General features: G+C 41.3%; 1 protein-coding gene across 1 annotated transcript in view; it reads right to left on the bottom strand.

Annotated features, from left to right (window-relative positions):
- LOC103108622 (protocadherin alpha-1-like) overlaps positions 1-9,917 on the bottom strand; it is a 209,738-nt gene extending 199,821 nt beyond the window's left edge. Inside the window, 2 exon segments of the mRNA XM_060179629.1 lie at positions 7,451-7,572; positions 7,574-9,917. Coding sequence (XP_060035612.1) covers positions 7,504-7,572; positions 7,574-9,865 — 2,361 coding nt within the window. The 5' untranslated portion in view covers positions 9,866-9,917 and the 3' untranslated portion in view covers positions 7,451-7,503.
- Between the last annotated feature and the right edge of the window lie 3,798 nt (positions 9,918-13,715).

The following is a 13,715-nucleotide window of genomic DNA, read 5'->3' as shown; positions in this document are numbered from 1 at the left end:
TAAATAGAGTGGAATGTGGTCCCCTTAAAAACAAAGACCTTGCCTATTGCAATGTTGTAGCATTCTGAGTGTCTACAGAAGTGGTGTTGGGGGAGTCGGGCTGTAGCGCAATGGGTTAAGCACAGGTGGCGCTAAGCACAAGGACACACATAAGGATCCTGGTTCAAGCCCTGGCTCCCCACCTGCAGGGGTGTCACTTCACAACCAGTGAAACAGGTCTGCAGATGTCTATCTTTCTCTCCCTCTCTCTGTCTTCCCCCTCCCCTCTCCATTTCTCTCTGTCCTATCCAACAACAATGACAACAATAATAACTACAACAATAAAACAACAAGGGCAACAAAAGGGAATAAATAAATAAAAATAAATATAAAAAAAGAAGTGGTGCTGGGATATACATATTTTCTCAGACTTAAGAGGTAGTTACTCTCTGACAAATACAATATAAACTGTAACTACTGAACTTAGAAAATACTAACTTAATAAATATAACTTACATATGTTCATATCATTCTTATAGTTCATAGTTGTAAACAATCATCAGCCACAAGCCCCATTTTATAAGTGTTAGGTAGCTCATTTAATTTATTAAATGCTGTACTAAGAGAAAAAATACAGCAGGGTAAAGTGTTGGACTCTGAATCACGATGTTCTGAATTCAGTTTCTAGCATCTCATGTGCCAGAGTGATGCTCTGGATTTCCCTCCTATCTTACTAATAAAATAAATCTTCTTTTTTCTTTTTTTGCCTCCAGCGTTATTGCTGGGCTTGGTGCCTGCACTACAAATCCACTGCTCCTGGAGGCCACTTTTCCCATTTTGGTGCCCTTTTTGTTGTTATTGTTGCTGTTGCTGTTTTTGTTGTTAGGACAGAGAAAAATCCAGAAAGGAGGGGGAAGACAGAGAGGTGAGAAAGACACCTGCAGACCAGCTTCACCACTTGTGAAGTGACCCCACTGCAGGTGGGGAGCCAGAGCTTGAAGTGGGATCCTTGCACAGGTCCTTGTGCTTTGTGCCAGGTGTGTTTAATTGGCTGCACTACAGGCCAGCTCCCTAAAATAAATCTTAAAAAATGTTTAAATAATGCTGCATTTAAATTTTTTTAATTGACCACAGTCTCTGAGAATTTTATACGCAAAGTTTTCTTCTCAACAACTCTTTTGTTATTAGTGTAATGTAAACTGTAATCTTTTTGTTAGGTAATATTTTTAAAAATTTAAAATTTTAAAAAATACAAATAAAATTAGATCTCTCTTTTTTTTTTTTTGCTTCTATGGTTATCACTGGGTGCCTGAACTACAAATCCACTGCTCCTGGTGGCCATGTTTTTTCCATTGTTGTTGTTATTATTGTTGCTACCTCCTTAATGGTATTTTTTTTCACAGTTGATATCAGAAGTGGATTATGCCAATCAAAACTGTCTGAAAATAAAACTGACTTTATTATTTTTAAAAAATCTTAAATAGGATTCAACTTCCGGAGGCGGAGCTACTAGCAGCAGATCGCTTTCTCTCCTCTCCTCTCCTCTCCTCTCCTCTCCTCTCCTCTCCTCTCCTCTCCTCTCCTCTCCTCTCCTCTCCTCTATCCTCTCCTCTCCTCCCTGATCAACTAGGAATACCAAAGGAGACCATCCGGGACTGAAACAAGACAGGACTAGAATGACCACAGGAACCCAGTAAATCACCGGTGAGTACAAACACGTGTGGCTGGTGACAGAGAGGAGAGAGAGGACTAAGGAGAGATTAAGTGACTGCTAACAGTTCAGCAGTTTATCAGTTGAGACACCACCTCCAGTCTGCTCCACCAACAAGGGGACAGCCTAAGGGAGGAGAGGACTCCCCAGAGACTCACCAAGTGCAACTCTGAGTCTTCATTGCTACTACCCTCAGAATCTGGAGCAGTGACAGGAAGGGACACAAGGGGACAGAGATCTAACCAGGAAACTCAGAAGACCTATACCTCAGTGGCATAGCTGAGGGGCTGTGAAAGTCTCTTTGCATAACCACTGGATTATCTCTGCCACACCCTGCTTTATCTCTTGGTCAGGAGTCAGTGATTAAGCTAAGAAGCCTATTGATAGTTTAAAAGCCCTCAGGCTCCCATAGCCTACAGGGAAGGAAAAAAAAAAAAGAGGCTTTTACACCACTGAGATCCAACTCAGTGATTGAAACAACTGTTAACTTCCACCACTGTGAACCCTTTACTTAACTAATTTAGACACAAGTCAATCCAGGCAATAGTGATCAATAATTTGAAAAGTACTGATAAAGGGAACTCATAACATAATATATAAAATGGTTAAAACAACAAGAAAAAATACTGGAGAATCGAACCAGGACAAGAGTCCAGCTAAAAGTCCTCCAGAGGGTGAAGCACAAAATAACGAGTTCAACATCCAAACATTAGCTAAGGAAATAATAACAGGAGTGAGTAAAGAATTTGAAAAAATTGTAATCAGAAATGCAGAATCAACAATTGATAATATGGAAGAAAATACTAATTATCTCCTGGTTATTAGAGAGCTGAAAGCTGAAATCGCTGAGCTAAGAATGCAAGCTAAACAGTATCAGCTAAACAAGCTAAAACAGTATCAGCAGGGCAACAAAATAGATGAACTCCAGAAAACAGTAGAGGGCAGAGAGAATAGAATCAATGAGGCTGAAGACAGAATTAGCAAGATTGAGGATGAATTAGAGACAACTAAAAAAGAAGTAAGAGATCTCAAAAAGAGATTAAGAGATACTGAAAACAACAACAGAGTCCTATGGGATGACTTCAAAAGAAACAATATACGCATTATTGGCATACCAGAGGAAGAAAGAGAAGGAGAGGAAGAAAGCATTTTCCAGGCCATAGTAGCTGAAAACTTCTCTAGTCTAGACAACATCAAAGATATAAAAATTCAAGAAGCACAGAGGGTCCCAAACAGAATTAACCCAGACCTAAAGACACCAAGACATGTCATACTTAGAATGGAAAGGAATAAGGATAAAGAAAGGATCCTCAAGGCTGCAAGAGAAAAACAGTCACCTACAAAGGAAGACCCATAAGATTAGCAGCAGACTTCTCCATACAAACACTACAGGCCAGAAGAGAATAGCAAGATATCTATTGAGTGCTAATGAGAAAGGCTTTCAGCCAAGAATACTATATCCTGCTAGACTGTCATTCAGACTAGATGGAGGCATCAAAACCTTCTCAGACAAGCAACAGTTGAAGGAATCAACCATCACCAAGCCTGCCCTGAAAGAAGTTCTGAAAGGTCTCCTATAAACAACCAGACCACCACAAATAGGACATATATCAAAACACTCTAAAACTCTACAAGAATGGCATTAAAATATCTTCAGTCTTTGATATCAATAAATGTCAATGGCCTGAATTCACCTATTAAAAGACACAGAGTAAGAAGATGAATCAGAAAACACAACCCAACAATATGCTGTCTACTGGAAACCCACCTGACTCAACAAGACAAACACAGACTTAAAGTGAAAGGATGGAAAACTATCATACAAGCCAATGGCCCACAAAAAAGGGCAGGAGCAGCTATTCTCATATCTGACATGATAGACTTTAAAATAGATAAGATTAAAAAATATAGGAATGGACACTACTTAATGCTCAGAGAATCAGTCAATCAAGAGGACTTAACAATTATTAACATCTATGCACCCAATGAGAAGCCATCTAAATACATCAAACTTCTACTGAAAGAGCTACAGCAATATATTAACAGTAACACAATCATAGTAGGGGACTTCAACACCCCACTCTATCAACTTGACAAACTAACACTTAACAATAAACAAAAGATTAGTAACAGTGCCAAAATGTGGAAGCTCAACAGTACACTTCTTAACAACTTCTGGGTCAAAGAGGAAATCAAGGAAGAAATCACAATATTTCGAGACTTCAATGAAAATGAAGACACAAGCTATCAAAATATTTGGGACACAGCTAAAGCAGTCCTAAGAGGGAAGTTCATAGCTATACAAGCACACATTAGGAAACAAGAAAAAGCACAAATAAACAGCTTGATTGCACATCTTAAAGACCTAGAAGAAGAACAACAAAGGAATCTTAAAGCAACCAGAAGGACAGAAATCACTAAAGTTAGGGCAGAAATAAATAACATTGAGAATAGGAAAACCATACAAAAGATCAACGAAAGTAAAAAATCTTAAATAAAAGAGAAAAACAGTCTATATATTATAGCCATATACCCTCTTCTTTTGTCTTCTGGCTAAATGGTGCCACTGACCAACATCAGGATAATATCATGTACTTACACAATTTTTTCTTTTTCTTTTCTTTGATGCCTGCACGATGATTCAATTACTTTCAGTGGCCAGTTATTCATTTTCTTTTCCTTTTTTATTTGATAGGACAGAGAAAAATTGAGGGGGGGTGGAAGATAGAGAAGGAGAGGTAAAAGAGGCACCTGCACTGCTGATTTACCACTCTTGAAGCTTCCCCCCACTTCAGGTGAGGACTGGGGGCTTGAACCCAGGTCCTTGAGCATGGTAAAGTGTGTGCTCAAACAGTTGCATCACTGCCTGGTCCCTACAACCTATTTCTTACATAGCTCCAAATAACCACTCTCAACCAAGTCAAATTTCTAGATAACTAGTTCACCCAATTATATTAATTTCTAGGAGAATTTTTCACAAGATAACATTCACAGAACTTTTCCTGTATGCTTAATATGAAAGTTAGAAAGAAAAAATTCCTATAATACTATGTAACATCACAATTAAACATAGACATGTACTCTTGACTGAATTACTTGAAATACAAGAATATACCAAATATAGTTTCAGCTGGTTTTGAAAAACATATTGCTCAGCAAACATACTGCTCAGTATATATATATATATATATATATATATATATATATATATATATATATATATATATATATATCACATATGATCAGCAATGGGTAATTCCTTGAATGTACATCAGGAAGAAGATTTGGGGTAGAGAATTTCCTCTTCCTATTATTTTTCTTTTCTGTATTCACTTCCAAAGAGGTTATGAGAATTTGTACTTGCTATACATTGTTTGTTTGTAAATTGCCTCCACCTTTCTCTGGGTTCTTTCTTTTGAGGATGGGGCTTTTCACCAGATTTTTAAATATTACTTTTGCAAATTACCTTGAATACATTATGAAAAGAAAGACAGTATACCAGAAAAATTTAATATTCTTGGGAAATCTGTATATATATATATATATATATATATATATATATATATATGTATATATGTTAGTTTTTCAGCACTTTCAATAAGTGCAAAGTATCTACTTAAATTTATTGGAAAGCTCAAGTGAAATTAATATAAAAGGTCTCTGATAGATGTTACTAAATGGAAGGTATTCAATAAGTATTTCATAACCAGTTACCACAAATATTAAATTCATGACACATTAAGCTCTCTAGGATAAATCAAGGTCAATGTCATCAGGAAATTGTTCACAATGAAAATAAAATAATAGGGGGGAGGTTGTGTAGGTATGCGGTGGTGCACCCAGTTAAGTACACATATTATTATGCTCAAGGCTGCTCAAGGCCCAGATTCCAGTTCCTGTTCCCCACCTTCAGGGTGAGGGGGGACACTTCACCAACAGTGAAGCGGGTCTACAGGTATCTCTCTTTCTATCTCCCCTCCTCTCTAAATTTCTTGCAATCCTGTCAAATAAAACAGGAAAAAAAAAAAAGGAAAACTGGCCTCTGAGAGTGGTGGATTCGTACCAGCACCAAGCTCCAATGAAAACTCTGGTGGCAATATAATAATAATAATAACTATTATTATTATTTTGTTTTAATCTGGAAATTATATATCAATCAATTAAAATCATTCTAATTACTTTAATTTTTGTTTTGTTTTTAGAGACAGCTGTCCACTGGCACAGTGAGTAAAGCTTTGGACTCTTGATCATGAAGTCTCAAGTTCAATTCCAGCATTGCATGTGCTATAGTGATGCTCTCTGACTCTCTCATAAATAAATAAATAAACAAAACTTTAAATTTTGATGGAGAAGAGGAGGGAGGGAGGGTGGGGGGGAGGAAGAGAGAGGGAATGTGAAAGTGACCACAGCATCAGAACTTCCTCTAATACAGTAGGGGTCTGGTTGGAACCTAAGAAATGACAAGTCAAAACAGCACATTATCCAAGTGAGTTATTCTGCCAATATCACCTATACTTTTCCCAAGTGAATTATTTTGCCAATATCACCTATACTTTAAAAGATCCTTTTAGGGAGTCGGGCGGTAGCGCAGCAGGTTAAACGCAGGTGGCGCAAAGCAAGAACCAGCTTAAGGATCCCGGTTCGAGCCCCCAGCTACCCACCTGCAGGGGAATTGCTTCACAAGCACAAGCGGTAAAGCAGGTCTGCGGATGTTTATCTTTCTCACTTCCTCTGTCTTCCCCTCCTCTCTCCATTTCTCTCTATCCTATCCAACAACAACGACATCAACAATAACTAGAACAATAAAACAACAAGGGCAACAAAAGGGAATTAAATAAGTATTTTAAAAAGTTTAAAAATCCTTTTAATGTTTACTTTCAAATTTAGCAAACCTAATGGAAGGCAAATAGTTGCTGCAACGTTGCCTCTATTCAGGTCAGGGCTTAACTCTTCAAAATATACCTACTAGGGAGTTGGGCGGTAGCGCAGCGGGTTAAGCGCAGGTGGCACAAACCGCAAGGACCTTCGTAAGGATCCCAGTTGGAGCTCCCAATTCCCACCCGCAGTGGAGTTGCTTCATAATCGCTGAAGCAGGTAGGCAGGTGTCTTTCTCTTCCCCTCTCTGTCTTCCCCTCCCTCTCTCCACTTCTCCCTGTCCTATCCAACAATGACCATATCAGCAGCAACAACAATAATAACTACAACAATAAAAAAAAAACAAGGGCAACAAAGGGGAATGAATAAATATTTTAAAAAGTAAAATATATAAAAAATACCTAATAAATAAAGTTGTAAATGCCACTGTATTTGAACCAGTTATTTTCTGTGTTACAGAATATCAAGACAACTTAGCATTTCAGGTTGCTTTGTTTTTGTTTTTCATATACTACTAATTCAATCAGGGATTATTACCATTTGTCCATATACATGTGTATATGTGTGTGTGTGTATAAATATATTTAACTAGAGCAATGATCAACTTATATTGCTACAAGGAGTTAACGTGGGACCTCAAGTGTCTCAGGCATTAGTCTAATGTGTAAATCTCTTTGCTGCTTCCCTCAAACAGTCCGTATAATTTTGAGCCCCTTATTCCATTCAAGACACAGCTGAGACTACATTAAAAAATAACAAAATAGTTACATATTTCAACATTCATGAAGATTTTGGATATATTTTTTAAATTTACGTCAAAATATTTGATAAAATATGATAAAATATTTTAACTAAGTTAAAAAGAATAAAAAAACATGAACTTACATTTATAGAAAGGTCTGGATTTGGGTCTGAAAGTTCACTTCCTACCGATGTGTTCAAACCTGGAGGTAGACTGGGGCTGAAGGCCATGAGGTCGGCCTTGGGCGGCCCCTCCCCCGAGCACACCCTCTGCCTCCTCTGCTGCGAGTAGGACCAGCTGCCCACCGCGCTGGAGCACACCAGCACCGGCTTGCCCGCCGCGCACGCGCCCTGGCTGGGCGGCGCCGAGCAGCGCAGCGCCGCGTACAGCAGCAGCGTGAGCACCAGCAGGCTGGACACGGCGCAGATGGCCACGATCAGGTAGACGTTCACGTCCACCAGCGCCGCCCGCGCGCCCGCCGCGCCCTCCGCCGCGGCCCGCGACGACGCCTTGGGCGCCTGGCCGCCGTCCACCAGCGACAGCAGCAGCGTGGCGGTGGCCGTGAGCGCCGGCTCGCCGTGGTCCCTGACCAGCACCAGCAGGCGCTGGCGCGCCGCGTCCGCCTCGTCCAGGGCGCGCGCCGTGCTCACCTCGCCCGTGTAGAGCCCCACGCGGAACGGGCTGCGCGCCGCGCCCGCCTCGGGCGCCAGCTCGTACGACAGCCAGGCGTTGTAGCCCGAGTCGGCGTCCACCGCGCGCACCTTGGCCACCACCTGGCCGGCGCCCAGGCCGCGCGCCACCAGCGAGCTGGGGCTGAGCGCGCCCGGGCCGCCGCCGCCGCCGAGGCCGCCGCCGGCCGCCAGCAGCGCGGGCGCGTTGTCGTTCTCGTCCAGCACGAACACCTGCAGCGTCACGTTGCTGCCCAGCGGCGGCGCGCCCCCGTCGCGCGCGCTCACCTGCACCGTCAGCAGCTCCAGCTCCTCGCGGTCCAGCGGCTGCAGCGCGTGCACGCGCCCGCTCTCCGCGTGCACCGACACGTAGCTCGACAGCGCGCGCTCGCCCACGCGCCGCTCCACCAGCGAGTACGACACGCGCGCGTTCTCCCCCGCGTCCGCGTCGCGCGCCGACACCGTGAAGATGTGGCAGCCGGGCGCGTTGTTCTCCCTCACGAACACCGTGTGCTCGGCCTGCGCGAAGGCCGGCGCGTTGTCGTTCACGTCCGCCACCTCCACGCGCACGCTCGCCGTGGCCGACAGCGCGGGCGCCCCGCCGTCGCGCGCCGTCACCACCACAGCGTAGCGCTCCACGCTCTCGCGGTCCAGGGCGCCGTCCAGCACCAGCGAGTAGTAATTCTTGAAGGTGGACACCAGCTTGAAGGGCGCGTGCGGCGACAGGGAGCAGGTCACCTGTCCGTTGGCTCCTGAGTCTCGGTCGGACACGCTGATCAGGGCGATCACGGTGCCCAGCGGAGCGTCCTCCCTGACAGGCAGAGAGAGGGAGGTGATCGTTAATTCCGGTGCATTATCATTTACGTCCAGCACCTTCACTAAAACCTTGCAATGATTTGACATGGATGGACTTCCTTTATCAACAGCTCTAACCTGAATTTCATAGGATTTTCGCTCTTCATGATCCAGTCTGCTAACTAGCGTAATTTCTCCTGAACTGGAGTCAATGCTGAATTGTTTTCTAATGTGAAGAGGAACATCGGTGCCAAACGAGAAGATAATCTCGCCGTTTACACCATCGTCAGCATCAGAGGCATTTAGTGTGGTCACTAACGTTCCGTTTTCCGTGGTCTCTAATAAATGGACTCTGTACACGGCCTGGACAAACAATGGAGGATTATCATTAACGTCAAGCACAGTGATCAGTAACTGAACTGAATCTTCCAGTTCTGGTTTGCCCCCGTCTCTGGCTGTCAGTAATAAATGAAGTTCTGGTGTTTCTTCTCTATCCAAAGACTTCCTCAGTTCAAGAGAAAGGGACTTACTCAGTTCATCACTTGTCTGTACATCCAAAGAGAAATAATCACTGGGACTGAGGGTGTATGTTAGAAGAGCATTAGTACCAATATCTTCATCAGCAGCGCCCTCTATTGGAAAATGAGAACCCAGCAGTCTAGATTCAGAAATAAAAATCCTTTGTTCTCTCTCCTTAAAGACTGGCGGGTTGTCATTGATGTCCCTCACCTCCACCTCCACATGGAAAACCTGCAGCGGCCTGTCCACGATCACCTCCAGGTGCAGGCTGCACTCCAAGCTCCGCCCGCACAGCTCCTCCCGGTCGATCCGAGAATTCACAAACAAAATGCCATTCTGCAGATTCACCTCCAGAAGGTCCCCGCGCTCTTTGGACGCCACCCGGAACCGGCGCGGCACCAGCTCCGCCAGCTCCAGCCCCAGGTCCTGGGCGATGCGGCCCACGAAGGTGCCGTGTTTGGCCTCCTCCGGGACCGAGTAGTGGACCTGGCCGCTCCCTGCCTCCCAGAAAGCCAGGAGCAGAAGTGAGAATGGCAGACGCAGGGCTCCCTTGCTTCCTCTCCTAGAAAACAGCATCTCAAAGGCACACTTTTCCTCCCTCTCTCACCTTCCTTCTTAACTACTCTTTCTTACTTCATATTTTCAGTAATTTCTCTCCTTACCGTTTTGGTTTTCTCTCCGGGGATGGTGACAAAATGGAGCTTCCCTCTTTAGTCTTAGGTTATAAGTACAACTCTTGACATGACTTCGTGGTATACAGCGACATCATGTGGAGAATAGTGTAGATTTTATATTCGCTCATTTCCAAAATAGTTCACATTCGTCATTTAGTCAATGCAATAATTTTCAATTTTCTCTCCTTTAAATTGGGACATCTCAAATCTCACCTAAGAGTATGCATTTCACTACTACCCTTTATTTTTTATTACAAAGAGTATACAATTGTATTCTACACTCTGGAAAAATCGAGACACGTTGTGTAAATAACTTTACAAATCTCATTTAAAATAATTTAACATTTTTACTATTAGCTATTTTAATGGAATACCAGTTTTAACAGACATTTTGATAAATAAAATTTTTTATATTCTACATCTGGGTGTTCATTTTCTAGTGACTTAATTTAAAATTGCCGGATATTTAAACATAAAATTTTAGAAATATTTCTGAAATACATATAAATTCCTCAAATGTCATATAGAAATAATTTTCTGACTGCTTTGGGATTAAACATACTAAACTTTCCATCTACTGGGTCCTCTGATTCTTAAATCCTTAAATACTGATATAGATATTTTGAACTTGTTATAGAAATCAATCATCAAAGTGCTGAATTCATCACTCTGAACCACAAAAGTAACAGTTGTAAATTGAAGTAGCATTCACCAGCTCTTTATTGCTATATCAAATTTTCAGTTGTGCCTTTTTTTTTCCTAAGTTAAAACATTGTCATGAGTAGTAATTCTATGATAAAGACAGATATCTTTTTAAAATATCATTTATTTTGCTTGGCATGGTTTTGCTGGTCTTAGAATACTGTATAACATCTTTATTTACCGTTTGTGATCATGAGCACACATTTCTTTTTTCTCTCTATGATGAGATTCAGGGGGTCTCATTTCAAATGTTCAGTTAACAAGCCATATTAATCATATGATCGAGCCATGTATAAACTGTTGCTATTCCTGTAAATATTCTTTGAAAGTAGTTAAATAGTAATCAATGCTTAACAACAAAAAAGACAAAGCATTGTTATGTTACAGTAAAAATAACAATATTTATGGACCAGGTGGTGGTGCACCTGGTTGAGCACACATGTTACAATGCTCAAGGACCCAGATTTGAGCCCCCCACCATATCCCCCTTGCAGAGGTAACGTTTTGCAAGTGGTGAACCAGTGCCACAGGTGTCTCTTTCTCTCTCCCTCTCTATCTCCCCTACCCTCTTAATTTCTGGCTGTCTCTATCCAATAAATGATTTAAAAATAATAACAATATTTAGTCACTACTATGTACACATGCCAGATAGTTTTATAACCACTTAGTCAAATTTAAATGTAAATTTAATATGATTATTTTCAGAAAAAACATTTGAGAATAGCATATTAATACTCCTTTTTCATCTTCAGCTCAGAACCCTACAACTAACTACATCAACATTTGACTGACAAATATAAGCTGAATAAACTACCACTATATTATTGAAACTGAAACATAGACAAATAATCAACTTCATTATCATGACAATGTTCATGAAAATAACTACACAAACTGTCATGGGAGAGGGGAGAGGATGTAGCACCTTGGGAAAAAGAAATTCAGATTAGTAATTTTCTAGTCAAGCAAGTTTCCCACACAGATCTAAAAGAACATGTGTGTGGAAGGTGACATTAATAATATAGTATGAAAATTAGAGAGACTTCCGGAGGCGGGGCTACGAGCAGCAACAGATCTGTTTCTCTCCTCTCCTCTCCTGGATCAACTAGGAATACCAAAGGAGACCACCTAGGGCCGAAACAAGACAGGATTAGAATGACTTTAGGAACCCACCAAATTACCGGTGAGTGCAAACACATGTGGCTGGTGGACAGAGAGGAGCCTAGGGAGAGATTAAGTGGCTGGTAACAGTCCAGCAGTTTATTAGAGACACTACCTCCAGTCTGTTGCACCAACAAGGGGACTGCTGAAGGGAGGAGAGGACTCCCCGGAGACTCACCAAGTGCAACTCTGAGTCTCCATTGCTACTTCCCTCAGAATCTGGAGCAGCAGCAAGGAGGGACACCAGAAGACAGAGATCTAACCAGGAAACTCAAGAGAAGACCTATACCTCAGTGGCATAGTGGTGGGGCTGTGAAAGTCTCTTTGCATAACCACTGGATTATCTCTGCCATACCCTGCTTTATCTCTTGGTCAGCAGTCAGTGATTAAGCTAAGAAGCCTACTTCACCATTTTCAGCCGATCTTGGATGGACCTTGAAAAAATCATGTTGAGTGAAATAAGTCAGAAACAGAAGCATGAATATGGGATGATCTTACTCTCAGGCCGAAGATGAAAAATAAGATCAGAAAAGAAAACACAAGTCGAACCTGAAATGGAATTGGAGTATTACACCAAAGTAAAAGACTCTGGGGTGGGTGGGTGGGTGGGGAGAATACAGGTCCATGAAAAATGATGAATGAAATAGTGGGGGTTGTATTGTTAAATGGGAATCTGGGGAAAGTTATGCATGTTCAAACTATTGTATTTACTGTTGAATGTAAAGCATTAATTCCCCAATAAAGAAATAAATTTAAAAAAAAAAGCAGAGAAATGGCTCCTGGCATATCCTCCCTTTGTTAAAAAAAAAAAAAAAGAAGCCTACTTATAGTTTAAAAGCCTTCAGGCTCCCATAGCCTACAGGGAAGAAAAAAAAAAAAAGAAAGAGGCTTTTAAGACACTGAGCTCAAAATCAGGGATTAAAATACTATTGAAAAAACTGTTAACTTCCACCACTGTGAACCCTTTAATTACCTTACTTAGACACAAGTCAATCCAGGCAATAGTGATCAGTAATTTGAAAAGTACGGAAAGAGGGAACTCAGAACATAATATATAAAATGGTTAAACCAACAAGAAGAAATATTGGAGAAATGAACCAGGACAAGAGTACAGCCCCCCAAAGGGTGAAGCACATAATAATGAGGTCAACATCTAAACACTAGCTAAGGAAATAATCACAGGAATGAGTAAAGAGTTTGAAAAATTTTAATCAGAATACAGAATACAGAAATACAGAATAATACAGAATAATAATAATAATACAGAATAATACAGAAATATAATAATACAGAATAGTAGAGAAATACAGAAATAACAAATGAGACTATGGAAGAAAACACTAATTATCTCAAGGTTATTAGAAGAGCTGAAAGCTGAAATAGCTGTGCTAAGAACACAACTAGTTGAACAAGCTAATACAGTATCAGAACAGGGTAACAAAATAGATGAACTCCAGAAAACAGTAGAGGGCAGAGAGAATAGAATCAATGAGGCTGAAGACAGAATTAGCAAGATTGAGGATGAATTAGAGACAACTAAAAAATAAGTAAGAGATCTCAAAAAGAGATTAAGAGATACTGAAAACAACAACAGAGTCCTATGGATTGACTTCAAAAGAAACAATATACGCGTTATTGACTTACCAGGGGAAGATAGGGAGAGGAAGAAAGCATTCTTCAGGCCATAATAGCTGAAAACTTCTCTATTCTAAATAGCATCAAAGACAAAGGTTCAAGAAGCCCGGAGGGTCCCAAACAGAATTAACACAGACTTAAAGATACCAAGACACATCATATTTACAATGGAAAGGAATAAGGATAAAGAAAGGATCCTGAAGGCTGCAAGAGAAAAACAAAGACTCACCTACAGAGGAAAACCCATAAGATTA

Source organism: Erinaceus europaeus, chromosome 2, assembly GCF_950295315.1.
Source record: "Erinaceus europaeus chromosome 2, mEriEur2.1, whole genome shotgun sequence".
Lineage (NCBI taxonomy): Eukaryota > Metazoa > Chordata > Mammalia > Eulipotyphla > Erinaceidae > Erinaceus > Erinaceus europaeus.
Note: the sequence above shows the minus strand (reverse complement) of the source record. Positions and strands in the feature narration are given on the sequence as shown.